The 22,158-nt window shown below is 46.6% G+C and overlaps 1 protein-coding gene across 1 annotated transcript in view; it reads left to right on the top strand.

The window, feature by feature from the left end:
- dus1l (dihydrouridine synthase 1-like (S. cerevisiae)) overlaps positions 1-22,158 on the top strand; it is a 36,070-nt gene that overhangs the window by 12,784 nt on the left and 1,128 nt on the right. The window contains exons 8-11 of the mRNA XM_037689383.1: positions 8,235-8,323; positions 10,969-11,138; positions 11,233-11,270; positions 11,468-11,543. Coding sequence (XP_037545311.1) covers positions 8,235-8,323; positions 10,969-11,138; positions 11,233-11,270; positions 11,468-11,543 — 373 coding nt within the window. The remainder of the gene's footprint in view (positions 1-8,234; positions 8,324-10,968; positions 11,139-11,232; positions 11,271-11,467; positions 11,544-22,158) is intronic.

Here is a 22,158-nt window from a genome sequence, read left to right as displayed (position 1 = left end):
TATTTTGTGACCACTGTATATTGTGACCGTAGGGGGCGATGTTGCATGCACTGTTGCAGGTCACAGAATATGGTGTAACACCGGGTCCAATGACCGAACCAGAACCAGCTTCCTCTGACCTTGTTTCACAAACAAAAAGCAAAAAATATTAATCTCTAAACCTGTAAAAAAAACCTATAAACATATTAATCTCTAAAACTAAACCTAATGCGCACCACAGCTGGTGGTGGTGCAGGGTGGTCCTCCGCCCCACTGTTTTTAGTTTCGTTTTTGACGTGCTGCACGTTTCTTTCACTTTTGCAGTTTAATAATAATAACTAATAATTTAGTTTTTCCTGTGACTTATTTGCAGTATGATAAATGGTAGGAGCATAATATACGCTCCCAATGTTTTTTTGGTCTTTTTTTTTTAGTAAATAATTACCTTTTTTGCAGTTCTATTTCATCCCTCCTGACCACCAGAGGGCGGTGCTGAAAGCACTGAACGTTCCCTTGCACATGCGTTGTTCGAGTAATAATACCAACGGAGTCACAGGTGTGACACAGATGACCAATCAGAGGCTATATAGCCCGACGTCATCCGCACCTCTGCTCCTTTTTTCTTCTCGCGCGCGGTTCAATTCAGGGCTTCAGCCCTTTGGACCTTTTCTGAACTTTTTACCGTCGTCGGAAGCCCGACTGCGGGAGTAGCGTGTTTGCCCTCCTAGTGCTGTGATGGTTTAACCCTGTTCAAAAGTATTTCTGCTGATTCGTTGGGGACTACGGCGGTTTCCGCCTCTCCCAACTTACAGCGTCTGACTACTATGTGTGTGATTCAACACCGGTGAGTAGTGTTTTTCCTTATATTTCGCCATTGGTTAGCGGTAGCGTTCGCTCCGCTCCCGCTTGTTGGGAGACCTCCAACCGCGTGGTCGGCTGGACTGTGCTCCGGCGTTGTTTATGACTACTATGTGTGTGATTTAACACTGGTGAGTAGTGGTTTTTTGCTTATATTTTGCTATTGGTTAGCGGTATTGTTCGCTCCGCTCCTGTTTACTAGAGGCCTCCAACCGCGTGGTCGGTTGGACTGTGCTCCGAAGTTTGCTTATTACGTAGCCAGCTGAGTTCCTGGCCTTGTTTTAATTGGTGAAGGCGAGCGTTCTCACCCCCTCCTCCAATTGTCCTCTCTTACCAGCTGAGCTAGCGGTGCTAGCCTCTCTGAGTTTTAACCTTGTTTTAATTGGTGAAGGCGAGTGTTCTCACTCCCTCTCCCAATTGTCCTCTCACCAGCTGAGCTAGCTGTGCTAGCCTCTCTGAGTTTTAACTTTGTTTTAATTGGTGAAGGCGAGCGTTCTCACCCCCTCTCCCAATCGTCCTCTCTTACCAGCTGAGCTAGCGGTGCTAGCTTCTCTTGAGTTTTGTCCTTGTTTTGATTGGTGAAGGTGAGCGTTTGCGCCCCCTCTCCCAATTGTCCTCTTTACCAGCTGAGCCAGCTGTGCTAGCCTCTCAGTATCTTGGACATAGCTGGGTAAGGAGCATGGACGGCTCTCACTGCTGTACAGTCTGTGGAGCCATTCCCCTGACAGATGACTGTCACGACCTGTGTCCTGCCTGCCTTGGACATGACCATCTGGTGGAGGCCCTGTCAGAGAACCCCTGCATGAATTGCAGCTTCATGTCGCGTGCTGTGAGAGTGGCCCGGTTTGCCCAGTTTCGCCCCAAACTCGGTGATGACCTCCTGCCTACTGGGCAGGAGGCTCCACCTAGGCGCTCGAAGCGCTGGACTGAGGCCGCAGTCTCTGTGGCCCCTCCTGGGAAGAAGCGAGCCATGTCTGATAGGGGCCTCTCCACAAGGGTGGAGCAGCTCTCCACTGAATTAGCGGAGATGAAGTCCCTTTTTCAGGTACGCCAACTGGGAACTGAACCAGTGGCAGCAACCGGACTCTCCTACCCACCCATGCCTGAAATGGCTGCGGAGGAAGATGTGCTATCCTTGGCTGCCTCTGCCTCTCACTTTTTAGGTGAGGAGGACGGGCATTCATCTCAAGTCTCAGAGACAGCTTCACTTTCTTCTTCTCGGAGTGCAGTTAGTGGGTCGGGTGACTGCTTGATGCAGGACGTCATGTGTATGGCTCTGAGACAACTGCAGCTGGACGTCTCGCAACCAGAGGCGTCCACCCCTGGAAGTGGCTTCTCAGACGCCGACTGACCCCTCCTTCCTTTTCTGTCCCTCCATCAGAGGAGTTCCTGAGGGAGTTGCATGGTTGCTGGCGGGACCCCAAAGCCTTTGTGCGCCTCTCTGCAGATGGCCGAGTGTTGGCAGCCATGCATGAGCCGGCTACAGCAGGCTTGGATCGCATGCCAGCGATAGAACCTGCTGTTGCCTCTCTCATCGTGTCACCATAGGAAGCTCTGCGCAGTGTTCGGTGCCCACGAGCTCAGTGTCGTGTCACGGATGAATTCCTCTGCAGAGCCTATGCCACCGGATTGCGTGCTGGCCGCTTAGGTAATTCCTTGGCACACCTTATGCTGGCCCTCTCCACGTCCCTTCAGGGGACTAGTGGTGCGACAGCAGCAATGGGCTTTAGCGATGCAGCACTTCAGGCCTTTGCACTAATGACGAGGGAGCTTGGGCGCGTGATATCCTCCTTGGTCCAGGCTCGCCGACAGGTCTGGTTGGCGCAGTCAGCATTGACTGAGCCACGCCGTAGAACCCTCCGTAATGTCCCAGTGGTGCCGGGGGAGTTGTTCGGTTCGGCTGCTTTGGAAGCGCTGGAACGGACTGTCCAGACACGACAGAGAAGGCAGAAATTTTCACGCCTTAGCAGGGCAATGCCCCCTCCACCTCCTCGGCATCCAAGGCGCCCGTCGGCTGACTCCAGCATGCAGCCGCTGCCTGGGGGTCATGTGGACTTCAGAAGGAACAAAAACATCTACACCCCACTGAACATAAGAGGATCTGCGGTGGAAGTGGTCTCCAGCTACAAGTACTTGGGTGTACACATGAATGACAACCTCAGCTGGTGCAACAACACCACCAACCTGATCAAGAAAGCTCATCAGAGACTCTACTTCCTCAGACGGCTGAGGCGAACTGGTCTGGGAAGCTCAGTCCTCACCTCCTTCTACAGGTGTGCAGTGGAGAGCATCCTGTGCTCGAGCATCAACATGTGGCATGGAAGCTGCACAGCTGCAGAAAGAAAAGCTTTGCAGAGAGTGGTGAAGGCTGCACAGAAGTCTGTCGGAATCAGCCTCCCCACCATCACAGACATCCACACCTCCAGATGCAGGAAGAGGGTCACTTGCATCATGAAGGACCCCACTCACCCAGCACACACACTTTTTGCCCCACTCCCCTCAGGAAGGAGGTTGAGGAGCATTAAGTGTAGAACCACTAGACTGAGGAACAGCTTCTACCCTGAGGCTGTTAGACTTATGAATCTCTAACCAGAATAATCACTGTGAAAAACCACATCATGTTGCTGCTGATCTGTTTCAATGTTGATGTGTTCATGCGTGCACATCCGCTCACAGACTCATGTTCATGTTTGTGCTGATGTTCAATGTTTTTATGTTATGAGTGCTTAGTGTATATTTAGTTGATGTTTTTCTTATTTCATATCTTAGATGTTATTACTGTTTTTCTTATACATTTTATTGTTGGATGTAACTGGGACCTTGTGTACATAATTTCGCTCCACCACATGTACCACATGAGGTGCGAATTACAATAAAGAATCTCTGACTTTGACTGACTCTGATAACCGGCCGGGTGGTCCTTACCCTCATGCGGTTCAGCAAAGGCCCAGCAGGAGCTTTCGTGGGTCGGTCCACCAACCAGCTGGTCAGGCTCGGACCAGGGACTCTGGCTGCTGCCTCCCCCAGCCCCTAGGGGCCGTGGAGGGAGACGGTGATGCCATCAGGCCGACCGTTGGATATTTCTCCCACCAGCAGCTCAGCTACTGGGCTGCTCACGCCATGGACCCATGGGTGGTTGCCACTCTGACCCATGGTTACCGGCTACAGTTCCGACAGCGGCCTCATATCTCATGCCGGGTCAAGATGACTGTAATCGCCGACCCAATGAAAGCTTGAGCACTAGACCAGGAACTTTCCACCCTCCTGGCCCAGGGCGCAACAGAGGCAGTGGACCCTCTGCAACAACCCAGGGGCTATTACTCGACTTACTTCCTCGTGCAAAGAGGACGGGCGGGTTTCGTCCCTTTTTAGACCTGAGGGGACTCAACCAGTACCTAAGGGAGGTGCCCTTCCACATGCTCACGACAGCAGAAGTCCTTCAAGCTGTCATGAGGGAAGAATGGTTCACATCTGTAGACCTGAAGGATGCATATTTTCATGTGCCTATTGCGGCAGAACATCACCGCTTTCTCAGGTTTGCCTTATCGGGGTCACCACTGGCAGTTCCGGGTACTCCCATTCGGGCTCTCTCTCTCCCCGAGGGTGTTCACTCAGTGCGTGAAGGCAGCCCTCTCTCCTCTGCAGGCCTGTGAAGTGAAGATTCTGCCGTACTTAGACGATTGGCTTCTCTGCGCCCCGTCTCAGGCCTGTGCCTTTCACGACACAAACCGCCTGCTCGCTCATATGTCCCAGTTGGGCCTCAATGTCAACCTGGAGAAGAGCTGCCTGATCCCTTCCCAGACGACCACCTTTCTTGGGGTGGTTCTGGATTCATCTTCCATGAGAGCTCGCCCATCCGCTCAAAGGGTGGCCGGCATACTCCAGCTGGTCAGTCGGTTCAGGCTGGGCAGGCAGCTCCCCTATATTGCCTTCCTGCAACTACTCGGCAAGCTGACATCAGTCACTCGGGTGGTGCCCTTAGGCCTGCTGTCACTTCGCCCCTTGCAAAGGTGGCTCAACAGCTTTCGCCTGGATGCCAGGTTGCACAGGCATCGCAAGCTCACAGTGACGTGGTCATGTCTTCATGCCTTGACTCCATGGAGGGACGAAGATTATTTGTCCAGGGGTGTCCCCATGGGAGTGGTAGTGCGTCGCAGGGAAGTGGTCACGACAGATGCCAGCTCCATGGGATGGGGGGCTGTGTGGTAACGCAGAGCGGTTTAGGGCCGCTGGGGTCAAAGGGACCACTCCAAGCATATAAATGTGCTGGAGCTGCATGTAGTGCACTTGGCACTTAGGCACTTTCTGCCTCACCTGGAAGGGAGGCATGTTCTTGTTCAGTCAGACAACACCTCTGTTGTCTACCACATCAACCATCAGGGGGGCACCAGGTCAGCACAACTTCTGAGAGTGTCCAGAGAGCTCCTGGAATGGGCCTCTCCTCGCCTGTCCACCCTGCGGGTAGCGTACTTACCAGGGCGACACAATCAGGTCGCAGATTTTCTCTCTTGCCAAGTGTCCCCTCTGGGAGAGTGGTCCCTCCACAGTGACATAGTGCTGATAATCTGGGACCGTTTTGGTCAGGCAGAGATAGACCTGTTTGCGACGGAAGAGTCGACTCGGTGTCCCCTATGGTACTCTCTTACGGGGGCGTCGGGTGCGCTGGGCCAGGACGCATTGGCTCATTCTTGGCCAAGGGTCCTTCTATATGCCTTTCCACCCCTTTCTCTAATTTGGCCAACCCTTGAGAGAGTCCTCGAGGAGGGCCACAGGATGCTGCTGGTGGCTCCGTATTGGCCAGCACAACCATGGTTCCCACTGCTACGAAGTCTATGTCAGGGCGTCCCATGGTGTCTTCTGACCAGGAGGGACTTGCTGTCTCAGTTGGGGGGGCTGATATGGCACCCCAATCCTCAACGTCTTCGTTTGTGGGTGTGGCCACTGCAAGGCTAGGACAGCAGCTGACTGGAGTTTCGAGCCCCGTCAGACGCACCATCCTGGGCGCCAGGGCACCCTCTACTCGTCAGCAGTATGAAAACAGGTGGCGTCTGTTTTCCCAATGGTGTTCTGATCACAACAAGGATCCAGTCTCCTGTACAGTACCCACCATTCTGGAGTATCTCCAGTCTACTTGGTCACACCCGCCGACAGCTCCACGAGCACCAGGTTTGGACCTGCCCTTGGTTCTCGAAGCTCTGTGCCGTCCTCGTTTCGAGCCTCTGACGCAGGTGGACCTCAAGTGGCTTTCATGCAAGACTGCTTTTTTGCTGGCTATTGCCTCAGCAAAGAGGGTCAGTGAGCTACATGCTCTCTCAGTCAGCCCCTCATGTCTCAGGTGGGGCCCCGAGGGCTCGTGTGTTACCTTGTGTCCAAACACTGCATTTGTACCAAAGGTGTTGTCTCACTCTCACTGTAACCAACCGTTGAGACTGGCACGTTTTCAGCCTACGCCTGGTGATGGGTCTGGATTATTGTGCCCGGTGAGGGCACTGGAGGCATACGTTGCAGCTACTGCCGTGATAAGACATTCAGACCAGCTGTTTGTGTGTTATGGAGGCCCTAGGTTAGGCTGTCCTCTTTCCAAACAGCGCCTCTCCCACTGGATCATGGACGTCATCTGCCACGCCTATGCTGCAGGGCCCGGCCCCCTGCCGGTCGGCTTGAAGGCTCACTCTACCAGGAGCGTCTCCACTTCCTGGGCTGCCCTGAGAGGGGTTCCGCTGGAAGCAATATGTGCTGCTGCATCATGGGCTTCCCCAAGCACGTTCACCAGATTTTATAGAGTTAACGTGGCCACCCATCATCCCCTGGGCCAGGTTCTTCTACAAGGGTCCTCTGGGCCTCCTCAGTGAGGTGGGTGTTTAGGATTCCTTGTGACATCGTTGGTATTAGTCATTTAGTGCTTTCAGCACCGCCCTCTGGCAGTCAGGAGGGATGAAATAGAACAAAAGTTACGTATGTAACTACGGTTCTATGAATCCCGGATGACCGCCAGAGCTTCTCTGTCACTCAGAATCCTTGCGTTCCGCGAGAAGATTCTGTAGGAGCAAAGCTGCGGATGACGTCGGGCTATATAGCCTCTGATTGGTCATCCGTGTCACACCTGTGACTCCGTTGGTATTATTACTCGAACAGCGCATGCGCGAAGGGAACATTCAGTGCTTTCAGCACCGCCCTCTGGCGCCCATCCGGGATTCATAGAACCATAGTTGCATACGTAACTTTCGTTTTATTTATTTACTTATTTTTGTATCTTTAGATCCTATGATGTCATCAAGTACTCGAGTTCTACTCGTTTTATTATGTTAATGTCGAGTTTAAAAATTATGTAGTCTTTCAACCCCTATTTTGAGGGAAGAATAAATTCACACTGTTATATAAGCTGCACACAGACTACTTTTCATTGTGACAAAGTATAATTTTGTCAGTGTTGTCCCATGAAAAGATAAACTTAAATATCTGCAGGAATGTGAGGGGTGTACTCACTTTTGTGATACACTGTACCTATAAACTTACTAGGAGGTGGGCGGGACAGCCTGACTGCTATATATGGGGATGATAATAACTAATAACGGCCATTTAATGGGCTGATAACATCCGAAGCCACTCGTACTTCAGTGACCAACTTCAGCGCAGATGTTACTATACAGTAAAATTACTTTATTCTTAACACCTTTCAAATAGTTTAAATAGATAACTGAGACTTCTTCACTCAAAACAAAAAAATCTGAAACATGTAAAACATTTTATTGCTAATGCTAATTAGCTCTTAGTCATGGTGTGTTCACAGATCAGGAAAACTTTTAATTGCCACTTGGGAATGTTGCATTAAACATATGTGTCAAACTCAAGGCCTGGGGGCCAAATGTGGCCCTTGTTGACATCTGCCCCCCAAGATGTTATTTTAAATGTGTAATACTTTTATCACTTTAATTTTTTTCACTAATCTTTGATTGTGATGTCAAAAGTGCAACATAGAACGTCAATTGAGACCAAACAAACTCTTGTTGAGGAACCTGCAACCAAGAAAAGATGTTGGGTATCTAACTTGAGTTAATTTAGATTCTGAAACCAGCACTTAGTTTGAAAAAGGTTTTAATTTTGGCCCCCTTTTGTAAGTTTGTTTGACACCCCTGCATTAACAGAACAGATTATTTTTTTTTACATCAGCTGATCATTGATTTAAGCCAATAAAGCTGAAAATGAGCCAATTACGTTATTTGTGATGTTGTGGTCTTTAAATGTCAACGCCGTTCTTCTTCCGTATTACTGTTCTATAGATGGTGAAGATTTGTTTTTAGTGAAACTATGTTGTGTTCTTAGAAATTTATTTAGAGCAGTCTAGGTTTTGGGTTCTGATGGTGTTTCACAGAAACTGCCTGTGGTTTTCCATGCAGGAGGAGATAGCTGAGGGGAAGAATGGAAGAGAGAACGTCAGCGACCTGCCCTTTCCTCACTGGATCTGCCAGCCATATGTCAGACCAGCGTGAGTCACTGGGATCTGGTTTTACAATTTATATCATGTGATCTCATCGGTGATCAGAGGGATGTATTCTAAATATTTCAGGAGCAACATTTGCCTGGATCTTTGTCACAAGATAGATGTGAACTTTACATGTGTTTGTACCAAACTGCCATCAATGTCTTGTGTACACTTCAAGATAAATAATACGTTAGTCACTGATGCTCACTACTCGTATCACAAATTTTACTTAACTTGCTAACTGTTTACTACTAATGTAAAAGCAACAGTTGCAGATATTATCTAAAGCACTCCCCACAAAAACTATGCAAGGATCACTAGATCAGATGAAACATAGGAGCTTGAAGACCTGCTTTGTTTCAAATCAGCTGTGAAGGAGTTTCCAGGTAATCCACAGCAGTACCATGTGGGGACGACAGGCAAACCAACTGGATCAAATGCAGCTTTAAAACATCACTGCAGGCCAATGGTGTATTTTTAATGTCTTTGATGTCAGACATCATTTTGCCACACTGGCACTCAGTCGGCTAAGAAACTAGAAGTGAATGTGTAACATTTTATTTATTTTACGTTTTAACATTTGGTGAGAACAATATGGAACTCAATGTCCCTTGCCTGGATGTGGCTTACTGGGGCCCCACCTTGGAGACAGGCCCGGGGGTTGGGGCTTGTCAGCAAGCACCTGTTGACCAGGTCTCTACCTATGGGGCCCAGTCAGGCTTAGCCCAAATGAGTTATTTGGGTTTGCCTTCCTGTGGGCCCACAATCTGCAGGAGGTGCCCTACAAGTGGGGTGCATGGGGCCACTAGTGGTAGTTAAAGGTGGGGGCCTTGACACTCTTGACCCTGGCTTATTACAGGGGCTTCACACTAAACTCAATTCAGTTTAAATAGCGCTAAGTCAATTAAGGGGTGTTGGAGAAGAGATGGTTGGTTGAACCTCAAATTCAGGAAGAGCAATGCACGTTATTTCCCGGCTGTGGAACACTGGACCAGCTCTTTACCCTCACTATGGTCCTCAAGGGGGTATGGGAGTTCAGTGTTTCCTCTACCATTATTCAAGGAGGGCGCCCCACCCTGTCAACAGAACCGAGCACCCTGCCTACCAAATCCCTCCCCCCCCCCCCCCCCACGTGGTTCCGACACTACTGGACGGGGAGCGGAGATTGTAGCAGTTCAGCTCTGACTACAAATCACGACAACCATGCACAATACAAATGAAGCGCTCTGCTACAATGGAGCGAAGCGGCTGGGATGAGGATCAGCACGTCCAAATCTGAGGCTCTGGCCCTTAGTCGATACAAGGTGAATTGCCTTCTCCAGGTTGGTAGTGAGGTGCTGCTTCAAGCATCTCAGGGTTTTCTTCTTGAGTCAGGGAAGAATGTCGTGTGAGAGTGACAGATGCATCGATGCAGACTGTGCCAATTCATTGTGGTGAAGAGGGAGCTGAGCTGCAAGGTGAAGCTCTCGGTTTATTGGTTGGTCTACATTCCTACCTTCACCTACGGTCATGAACATCGGGTAGTGACCCAGGAAACTTGATTGTGCATACAGGCAGTCAAAAAGAGTTTTCTCCACAGTGTGGCTGGACTCTCCCTTAGAGATGGGTTGAGAAGTTCAATTGTCCTGGAGAGACTCGGAGTAGAGTCACTGCTCCTTCACATCGAAAGGAACCAGCTGAGGTGTTTCGGACATCTAATAAAGATGCCTTCTGGACGCCTTCATAGAGAGAGTTTTCTGGGTAAATGAGATGCCAAGAAAGACCCAGGACTTGCTGGAGAGTCTGATTTTGGCTAGGTTACATTGGATGGTGCTTTTTGGTTCTGTATTGCTTTTTATTTTGCATCAAATCTAGATCAAATTATTTATACAAATCCTTCTTGGAGTGTGATGTTGAGATGAGATATCATAACTTGCAGTTTAGAAGTTTTTCAATCTTTTCATTTGATACGTGGTCTGTAGGACACTGTAAAGAGACATACCTGGAATCTAAGAACTGATGTGATTCATCAGGGTTCATGGATAAAAACACTCTAGTATCATTACTATAACAATGGAAATGTATTCCATGCTGTCTGATATTTTTACTAAACAAATTCATATACTGTATAAATACTTTCTGTTCAAGCACTGAACCCCGAGGAAGCCCATGAACTTGGCTTTATGAAAAAGATTCGTGAAAAACTGGAAATCATCAGGAAAATATGATTTGCACCATTTTAAAGCTGTTGCTGTGATACCTAAATCATGTTGAAACCTCTGTAACAGAATGTTGTCATATTGTGCAGTGTTTCCCCTTTCGTTATCCAAGGAGGGCGCCCCGCCCTGTCAACAGAACTGAGCGCCCTGCCTACCAACGTGTCCTTGACACACACACTCACACATCCACCCCCCGTCGACAACTTCCGGCACTGACATAACGCTAAGCTATTGGCAAGCAATAAAGACACACTAGCCAAAAAGCTACAGATGTAGCACTCTGCTTCTCTCACAAATCCCACCGGTTGACAAAAATCCCCCAACAGATGAACGCCCTGCCAAGGCAAGTGACGTAGGGGAAACACTGTTGTGATATATTGCTCAGTCTTCATTGTTATCAAGCCAGTTTCTTTTGACACAGTTCTTATTTTATCTACCAACACCCTACAGGCCAAAGCAGCCAATTACTAATGGTACTTGTCAGAGGTCAACGGTAAAGCAGACTGTGTGTCAGAAGAGGCTGCTGGAGGACGAAGATGGAGCGGCTGATACCCTCTCCAAAAATAAACAGAAAAAAAGGTCCCGCAACCCCAACAAAAACTTCAGTCCTGATCAGAAACGTGAGTTTATCTCTGGTTCTCATTTTCTCATTTCAAGTTGAGGAGCAACTAACCTCTAAAACATGAAATCTGACTTCTTTGTATCTTTTTGTAGCCAAGTACCTCAAATGTGAACAGTGTGGCAACCCAAAGGTAAGCAGTCAGTTGAACACAGTGGCTTTCATTGGATGAAGGCTTGAATAACATTTAGTGTAGCTGTTTGATCTTTCCATATAAATTAGTGCCAGTTGTCTTATTGTTATAGTTATTTGTTTTCAATCATTTCAAGAAGTGATAACCATAAATTTAATTTGCCATTTGAGTTTGTCTCGTTTTTAATTGTTTTACAGGGAAATAAATGTGTGTTCAACCTGTGTCGAGGCTGCTGTAAGAAGAAGGCTTTTAAAGAGGTGGCAGATTGTCCAAGTCAGTACACAAAGCACCAACAACTGCAAACACATGGAGGACATGATGTTTTTAGTTTGTCAGGGACCTTTTTCCTTAAGTGTCTTTTACCGAGTTTGCAAACGGGACTTGTTCATTTAGGTAGAATCTCACAGGGCTACAACTGTTAGCAACTAGTTATTGACTGGCATTTGTGAGGGAGTTTCCAGAATTTTCTAAAATGTTTGCAGTTTTCAATTTTCTTGCATGTGTGACAGAGACTCGTAGCCTAGTTGCTTGAATTTTGAGCATGTTCCAAAAAATGAGTGCATCAAGTTATCTCTCAGTAGTTGCAGATGCTTCACAGGTGTCTCAAATGGTTCTTACAGGTGCTGGTCATAAAATTAGAATGTCATGAAAAAGTTGATTTATTTCAGTAATTCCATTCAAAAAATGAAACTTGTATATTATAAACATTCATTACACACAGACTGATATATTTCAAATGTTTATTTCTTTTAATGTTGATGATTACAACTGACAACTCATGAAAAACCCAAATTTGGTATCTCAGAAAATTAGAATATTGCGAAAAGGTTCAATATTGAAGTCACCTGGTGTCACACGCTAATCAACTAATTAACTCAAAACACCTGCAAAGGCCTTTAAATTGTCTCTCAGTCTAGTTCTGTAGGCTACACAATCATGGGGACGACTGCTGACTTGACAGTTGTCTAAAAGACGACCATTGACACCTTGCACAAGGAGGGCAAGACACAAAAGACCATTGCTAAAAAGGCTGGCTCTTCACAGAGCTCTGTGTCCAAGCACATTAATAGAGAGGAGAAGGGAAGGAAAAGATGTGGTAGAAAAATGTGTACAAGCCAATAGGGATAACCGCACCCTGGAGAGGATGGTGAAACAAAACCCATTCTAAAATGTGGGGGAGATTCACAAAGAGTGGACTGCAGCTGGCGTCAGTGCTTCAAGAACCACCACGCACAGACGTATGCAAGACAAGGGTTTCAACTGTTGCATTCCTTGTGTCAAGCAACTCTTGAACAAGTGACAGTGTCAGAAACGTCTCGTCTGGACTAAAGACAAAAAGGACTGAACTGCTGCTGAGTGGTCCAAAGTTGTGTTCTCTGATTAAAGTAAATTTAGCTTTTCCTTTGGAAATCAAGGTCCCAGAGTCTGGAGGAAGAGAGGAGAAGCACATATTCCAGGTTGCTTGAGGGCCAGTGTCATATTTCCACAGTCAGTGATGGTTTGGGGTGCCATGTCATCTGCTGGTGTTGGTCCACTGTGCTTTCTGAGGTCCAAGGTCAACACAGCCATCTACCAGGAAGTTTTAGAGCACTTCATGTTTCCTGTTGCTGACCAACTTTATGGAGATGCAGATTTCATTTTCCAACAGGACTTGGCATCTGTACACAGTGCCAAAGCTACCAGTACCTGGTTTAAGGACCATGATATCCCTGTTCTTAATTGGCCAGCAAACTCGCCCATAGAAAATCTATGGGGTATTGTGAAGAGGAAGATGTGATACACCTGACCCAACAATTCAGAAGAGCTGAAAGCCACTATCAGAGCAACCTTGGCTCTCATAACACCTAAGCAGTGCCACAGACTGATCCCATGCCACGCCGCATTGCTGCAGTAATCCAGGCAAGAGGAGCCCCAACTAAGTAATGAGTGCTGTACATGTTCATACTTTTCATGTTCATACTTTTTAGTTGGCCAACGTTTATAAAAATCATTGATTTGTTGGTCTTAAGTAATATTCTAATTCTCTGAGATACTGAATTTGGGGTTTTAATTAGTTGTCAGTTATAATCAGCAACATTAAAAGAAATAAACATTTGAAATATATCAGTCTGTGTGTAGTGAATGAATATAATATACAAGTTTCACTTTTTGAATGAAATTTCTGAAATAAATCAACTTTTTCATGACATTATAATTTTATGACCAGCACCTGTAATTTGGTGGTATGCATCGCTATAATTTCACACCTGGATAGGAGCTCAACGCCTCATGAGAGTTCGCTCGTTGCAGTGACCCTGGAGGAAAGGAGAAGCTAAAAAAAAAACAGGAACTCAACTCTGACAGAAAACGTTCTGGTCTTTAAAATGCTGGTAATAAATGCTGAAGGTGGAGTTTAGACCCCTTATAATTTAATTGATCTGCATTTACCATTATTAAAAACAACCAGCAGCTTCACTTGTCATAGGTTCATCTATTTCTGAGAGGTCTAACCCCAGTTCTATCTGCTAAGCCATATAGACAGTCAACAAGGATCAAATTGGAATTTGGAGGCCGATGGTTCATGCTTATCCAATTGGGACAAGAAGATGCTAAGGAAGACCCATGCTGGAGGACATGCTGAAGAGACTATGTCTCTTGGTTGGCCTGGGAACTCCTTGGGGTCCTCCCAGAAGAGCTGGACGAGGTGGCTGTGGAAAGAGATGGCTGGACCTCTCTGTTCAAGCTGCCGCCCCCAAGACCTGAGTCCAGAACAAGATGATGGATGGATGTTCCCGTCTAGGGTGCATTAGGATAGTTGAACCTAAAGTTCATTATTCCATTTGCAGTCTCAGCAGGTTGGCTTTGGGTCTTCCTAGGCTGATGGCATCATCAGTTTAAGGGTTGCCTTTGGGTACATCTCCAGATGAGACTCATCAGTGTAATACCCCAATGTTTCAGGAGAGCATCTCAACAAATGCAAGTTTCCACCTACCCTTTCCTCAACAATAAATAATTATTCCGATGAAAAGCCTAACATTTCTAGTAGGAATGGGTATCATCTCATCTTTGAAGTATGTGTTGAGTAATCCAGGAGGATTTATGTGGAGTGTGTATTGATGACGCATGTAGTGACGTTCGAGGCCTCGCTAGCGGGCCGTACCATGTGACCAATTCAGGAACTGGCTCATTTGTAGGCGCGAGATTCGAAATGTATGGGGTAGACAGAAAAATTCATCATCACCATCATCATAAAGACAGATTAAGATCATTTGCAGATCAAATTTAAACTTTATTTGAGTTCCTCACAAACATGATTTATTTTTTATTTTATTCAACTTAAAGCTTCACAAACCAGTTATATTATAATCCATCTACCAGTTTTACATTTATAGTCTATGTGATGGCACAGTAGAGCAAATGAAGCACCATGGCGCGTCGGATCATGAGTCGAGCTATTTGAAGGAAAGCCTCAGTGCTTCATGAAGCTTCATCTCGCCATCACTATCATCTAGGGATGCACGATATTATCAGCATGGTATTGATTTTGGTCGATTTTAGCAATAAATTTAAATATTGGCCATTCCATCAAAATAACTCAAAAGGCACTATTTATATATACACTGCTCACAAAATTAAAGGGAACACTAAAATAACACATCCTAGACCTCAATTTATTAAATATTCTCATTGACAAACTTTATTATTAGCACAGTGGAATTGATTGAGAAGAAAATACTAAAATTATGAATGTAAATCAAAATTATTACACCATGGAGATCTGGATCTGGATTTGGATTCATACTCAATATGAAAGTGGAAAATAACATGACAGGCTGATTCAACATCAGTTCCTCAAGACAAGTCTAAATGAGGCTCAGTGTGTGTGTGTGTGTGTGTGGCCTCCACATGCCTGTATAACCTCTCAACAACGCCTGGGCATGCTCCTGATGAGACAGCGGATGTTCTGAGGGATCTCTTCCCAGACCTGGATTATAAGCATCATTTAGCTCCTGAACAGTCTGTGGTGCGTTGTGGCCTTGATGGATTGACCGAAACATGATGTCCCAGATGTGCTCAGTTGGATTCAGGTCTGGGGAATGGACAGGCCAGTCCATAACATCAATGCCCTCATCTTGCAGGAACTGCTGACACATTTCAGCCACATAAGGCTTAGCATTGTCATGCATAATAAGGAGCCCAGGGCCCACTGCACCAGCATATGGTCTCACAATGGGTCTGAGGATCTCATCCTGGTATCTTATATCTATATATGGTATCTGCTTCCTCACCTGACTTCTGGAGAAGTCAGGTGAGGAAGCAGCTGGAGAGACTGAACCGGAAAAAGGCTGCAGGTCCAGATGGTGTCAGTCCCAGAGTCCTGAAGGTCTGTGCAGAGCAGCTCTGTGGAGTTCTGCAGCACCTCTTCAACCTTAGCCTGACCCAGGAGAAGGTTCCAGTGTTGTGGAAAACATCCTGTCTTGTTCCAGTGCCAAAGAAACCTCACCCATCAGTCCTCAATGACTATAGACCTGTTCCCCTGACATCCCACATCATGAAGGTCCTAGAGAGACTTCTGCTGACCCACCTGACTAGACAAACAAGCACATATCAGGACCCACTGCAGTTTGCTTATCAGCGTGGACTTGGAGTTGAAGATGCCATCACACACCTGCTTCAGCAAACTCACTGTCATCTAGAAAAGGCAGACAGCACTGTGAGAGTCATGTTCTTTGATTTCTCCAGTGCATTTAACACAATCCAGCCTGATTTGCTTTGTCAGAAACTCCAGAAGACTCAGGTGGAGGCCTCAACAATCGCCTGGATCAAAGACTACCTGACGGACAGACCACAGTTTGTGAGACTGAAGGGTTGTGTGTCTAACCAGGTGGTCAGTAGCTCAGGAGCACCACATGAGACTGTACTCTCACCATTCCTTTTCACTCTGTACACCTCAGATTTCCAGTACAAAACAGACTCCTGTCATCTGCAGAAATATTCTGATGACTCTGCAGTGGTCGGGTGTATCAGAGATGGACAAGAAGCTGAGTACAGGGAACTGGTGGACCGCTTTGTGGCATGGTGTGGAAACAATCATCTCATCTTGAACATGAACAAAACAAAGGAGATGATTGTAGATTTCAGGAGAATCAGGAACAGATCCAACCCTATTTTCATCATGGGAGAAGAAGTGGAGGTGGTGGAAAAGTATAAATACCTTGGAGTTCACCTGGACAATAGACTGGACTGGAAATGCAACAGTGAAGCCATCTACAAGAAGGGACAGAGCAGACTGTTCTTCTTGAGGAAGCTGAAGTCCTTCAACGTTTGCAGCAAGATGCTGCATACCTTCTATAAGTCTGTTGTAGAGAGCGCTATCTCTTCTGCCATCATCTGCTGGGGGAGCAGCACCAGAGCAAGTGACTTAAAAAAGATCAACAAGCTCATAAAGAAGGCTGGCTCAGTTCTGGGGACTCCTCTAGAACCTTTGGAGATGATTGTTCAAAGAAGGATTCTTCATAAAATGAAGAACATTATAGACAACCCTCAGCATCCTCTTCATCAGACTGTCATACAACAACAAAGTGTCTTCAGTCAGAGGCTTCTTCAAATCCGTTGTAGGACAGACCGCTACAAGAGATCCTTCCTGCCCACAGCCATCAGCATCTATAACAACTCTTTAATGAAACCAGGATGATGAATTACAACAACATTTAATTTCCCTCTGGGATTAATAAAGTATTTTTGAATTGAATTGAATTGAATTATGGCAGTCAGGGCACCTCTGGCTAGCACATGGAGGGCTGTGCGGTCATCCAAAGAAATGCCTCCCCACACCATGACTGACCCACCACCAAACCGGTCATGCTGGAGGATGTTGCAGGCAGCATAATATTCTCCACAGTATCTCCAGACTCTGTCATGTCTGTCACATGTGCTCAATGTGAACCTGCTTTCATCCATGAAGAGCACAGGGCGCCAATGGCGAATCTGCCAATTTTGGTGTTCCCTATCAAACGCCACTCATCCTGCACGGTGTTGGGCTGTAAGCACAGACCCTACAGTGAGGAAAAAAGGTATATGAACACCCTGCGACTTTGCAAGTTCTCCCGCTTAGAAGTCATGGAGGGGTCTGAAATTTTCATCTTAGGTGCATGTCCACTGTGAGAGTCAGAGCCAGAGTCAGAGTTTCTTTATTGTCATTCGCACCTCATGTGGTACATGTGGTGGAGCGAAATTATGTACACGGGGTCCCAGTTACATCCAACAATAAAATGTCTAAGAAAAACAGTAATAACATCTAAGATATGAACTAAGAAAAACATCAACTAAATATACACTAAGCACTCATAACATAAAAACATTGAACATCAGCACAAACATGAACATGAGTATGTGAGCAGATGTGCACGCATGAACACATCAACATTGAAACAGATCAGCAGCAACATGAAACAGATCAGCAGCAACATGATATGGTTTTTCACAGTGATTATTCTAGTTAGATATTCATGAGTCTAACAGCCTCAGGGTAGAAGCTGTTCCTCAGTCTAGTGGTTCTACACTTAATGCTCCTTAACCTCCTTCCTGAGGGGAGTGGGGCAAAAAGTGTGTGTGCTGGGTGGGTGGGGTCCTTCATGATGCAGGTGGCCCTCTTCCTGCATCTGGAGGTGTAGATGTCTGTGATGGTGGGGAGACTGATTCCAACAGATTTCTGTGCAGCCTTCACCACTCTCTGCAAAGCTTTTCTTTCTGCAGCTGTGCAGCCTCTATGCCACACATTGATGCTCGAGCACAGGATGCTCTCCACTGCACACCTGTAGAAGGAGGTGAGGACTGAGCTTCCCAGACCAGCTCGCCTCAGCCGTCTGAGGAAGTAGAGTCTCTGATGAGCTTTCTTGATCAGGCTGGTGGTGTTGTTGCTCCAGCTGAGGTTGTCATTCATGTGTACACCCAAGTACTTGTAGCTGGAGACCACTTCCACCGCAGATCCTCTTATGTTCAGGGGGGTGTATGTGTTTTTGTTCCTTCTGAAGTCCACAATCATCTCCTTTGTCTTCTTCACATTGATGTGAAGGTTATTCTCTCTGCACCAGCTCTCCAGGTGTTCCACCTCTTGCCTGTAGCTGGACTCATCATTGTTTGTGATGCATCCCACCACCGCTGTATCATCTGCAAACTTTACAATGTGACAGCCTGGATGGGTAGCTGCACAATCATATGTGAGCAGAGTAAACAGAAGGGGGCTCAACACACATCCCTGAGGAGAGCCAGTGCTGAGGGTTATGGTGGAGGAGGAGAGGTTGTGGATCCTCACTAACTGTGGTCTGTTTGTTAAAAAGTCTAGTACCCAGTTGCAGATGGAGGGGCTTAGTCCTAGTGTGGATAGTTTGTCCATCAGGGTTTGGGGGATCATGGTGTTGAAGGCGGATGTGAAGTCCACAAAGAGCATACGGACGTAAGAGTTTTTCTGCTCCAGGTGGTTGAGTGCAGTGTGGACCACAGAGGAGATTGCATCCTCTGTTGATCGGTTCTCACGGTATGCATACTGATGAGGGTCCTCGTTGATGTTGATGGTTGTTTTGATGTGAGTCATGACCAGTTTTTCGAAGCATTTAGCGACTATCGGGGTGAGGGCCACTGGCCGATAGTCATTCAGACCAGTCACTGTAGAGCTTTTTGGGACTGGGATGATGGTGGCAGTCTTCAGGCAGGTGGGAACTGTCTCCAGGGTAAGTGAGGTGTTAAAGATGTCTGCCAGCACCTCGCAGAGCTGATCAGCACATTCCTTCAACACTTTTCCGGGGATGTTGTCTGGGCCAGTTGCTTTGTGCGGATTAATCCTCCTGAAGGTACTCCTTACTTCTGCTGAGGTCACGCTGAGATGCTCTTCATCCGGTGGCGAGGTGAGTCTGGTGCTGGGTGGTCTTTTCCGGTCTTCAAAGCGTGCATAGAACTTGTTTAGGGCATCAGGCAGAGATGGGTCTTTGGGGCATTGTTCACTCCTTCCTTTATAATCTGTTATGCACTTAATGCCCCTCCACATGCTCCGAGGGTCTTGTGAGATGAATTGACCCTCGATCCTCTGTGCATATGTGGCCTTGGCCCTCTTAATACCAGCAACCAGCTCTTTTCTTGTCCTACTCAGCTCCTCTGAGTTTCCAGACCTGAAGGCAGTGTTCCTGGCTTCCAGCAGGGTACGCACCTCTGCATTCAGCCAAGGTTTTCTGTTTGGGTAGCTTTTAACATTTCTGATAGTGGAGACTGTGTCAGTACATGTACTAATGTAACCCAGTACTGAGGATGTGTATTGGTCAAGATCAAGCGAACCTCCATTTTCAGCAGCTTCTCTGAAAACCTGCCAGTCTGTTCGGTCAAAACAATCTCTCAGTATGGGGCCACTGTCCTGGATCCAGCATTTAACTTTCTTTTGTACCGGTCTGGAGCGTCTCAGCGGGGGCATGTAAGCAGGAGCCAGGAAGATTGAGATGTGGTCTGACAGTCCTAGGTGGGGGCGGGGTTCGGCTTTGTATGCATCTTTTACGTTCGTGTAAACACGGTCCAGCGTGCGGTCTCCATGTGTTGGAATCGTCACATGCTGATTAAAGCTTGGGAGACAGTCCTTTAGATTCACGTGGTTAAAGTCTCGGGCTACCACGTAAAGAGCCTCGGGGTGTTTGTTCTGCAGCGAGCTGATGATATCATGTAGCTCCTGCAGTGATTCATTAGCATTAGCGTCCGGAGGAATGTAAACATAATCTAAATGAAAAATCCGTAAATCATAATGTATGATTTTTTAAATAATTTATTTGTGTGTTACTGCTGCAAATAAGTATTTCAACACCTGCCAATCAGCGACAATTCTGGTCCTCAAAGACCTGTTAGTCCGCCTCTGAGAAGTCCACCTCCACTCCACTTATTATTGTAATTAGAAGCACCTGTTTTAGGTTGTTAGCTACATAAAGACACCTGTCCACCCCACACAATCAGTAAGACTCCAACTACTAACATGGCTAAGACCAAAGATCTGTCCAAAGACACCAGAGACAAAATTGTAGACTTCCACAAGGCTGGAAAGGGCTACAGTGCAATTGCCAAGTAGCTTGGTAAAAAAAGATCCACTGTTGGAGCAATTTTTAGAAAATGGAAGAAACTAAACATGACTGTCAATCTCCCTCGGACTGGGGCTCCATGCAAGATCTCACCTCGTGGCGTATCAATGATCCTAAGAAAGGTGAAGAATCAGCCCAGAACTACACGGGAGGAGCTGGTCAATGACCTGAAGAGAGCTGGCACCACTGTTTCCATGGTTACTGTGGGTAATGCACTAAGACTTCATAGTTTAAAATTATGCATGGCACGGAAGGTTCCCCTGCTTAAATCAGCACACGTCCAGGCCCGTCTTAAGTTTGTCCATGACCATTTGGATGATCCAGAGGAGTCATGGGAGAAAGTTCTGTGGTCACGAGACCAAAATAAAACTTTTTGGTCTTAATTCCTCTCGCCGTGTTTTGAGGATGAAGAATGATGAATACCATCCCAAAACACCATCCCTACTGTGAAGCATGGGGGTGGAATCATCATGCTTTGGGGGTGTTTTTCTGCACATGGGACAGGACGACTGCACTGTATTAAGGAGAGGATGACCGGGGCCATGTACTGAGAGATTCTGGGGAACAACCGCCTTCCCTCAGTTAGAGCATTGAAGATGGGTCATGGCTGGGTCTTCCAACATGACAATGACCTGAAGCACACAGCCAGGAGAACCAAGGAGTGGCTCCGTAAGAAGCAGATCAAGGTTCTGGAGTGGCTAGCAAGTCTCCAGACCTAAACCCTATACAAAAACTTTGGAGGGAGCTCAAACTCTGTTTCTCAGAGACAGCCCAGACACCTGCTGATCTAGAGAAGATCTGTGGAGGAATGGTCCAGAATTCTGCTGCAGTAAACCTGGTGAAAAACTACAGGAAACCTTTGACCTCTGTAACTGCAAACAAAGACTACTGTACCAAATATTAACATTGATTTTCACAGGTGTTCAAATACTTATTTGCAGCAGTAACACACAAATAAATTATTAAAAAATCATACAAAGTGATTTCTGGATTTTTTAATTTAGATTATGTCTCTCACAGTGGACATGCACCTAAGATGAAATGTCAGACCCTCCATGATTTTTAAGTGGGAGAACTTTTAAAGTCGCAGGATGTTCAAATACTTATTTTCCTCACTGTATTTGTGGACGTCCGGCCCTCATACCACCCTCATGGAGTTGTTTCTGACAGTTTGAGTGGAAACATGCACATTATTGGCCTGCTGGAGGTCATTTTGTAGGGCCCTGGCAGTGGACCTCCTGTTCCTCCTTGCACAAAGGACGAGGTAGCGGTCCTGCTGCTGGGTTGTAGCCCTCCTACGGCCCCCTCCATGTCTCCTGGTGTACTGGCCTGTTTCCTGGTACCTATTCCATGTTCTGAACACTGTGCTGAGAGACACAGCAAATCTTCTTGCCACCGCTCGCATTGATGTTCCATCTTGGATTAGCTGCACTTCTTGAGCAACTTCAGTGGGCTGTAAAAACACCTCATGGTGCCTCTATGTGTGACAGCACTGACAAAATGAAAAAGTGACTAAAAGTTCAATCAGAAAGGCCGAGAACAGAGAAATGACCTGTGATCACAACCTGTAGAATCACTTTTTATAGGGGTTGTCTTGCTAATTGCCTCTCATTCCACCTGTTGTGTTTCCATTTGCACAGCAGCAGCTGAAACTGATTCACAAGTGCTACTAACTGGTGACATTGAGTCCACAAAAGTGTGACTGATTTGGAGTTACATTGTTTTGTTAAGGTGTTCCCTTTTTTTTTAGCATTATATATATATATATATATATATATATATATATATATATATATATA

This window comes from Nematolebias whitei, chromosome 15 (genome assembly GCF_014905685.2).
Source record: "Nematolebias whitei isolate Nwh7 chromosome 15, NemWhi1, whole genome shotgun sequence".
NCBI lineage: Eukaryota > Metazoa > Chordata > Actinopteri > Cyprinodontiformes > Rivulidae > Nematolebias > Nematolebias whitei.
This window is presented reverse-complemented; position numbering and strand designations above follow the sequence as displayed.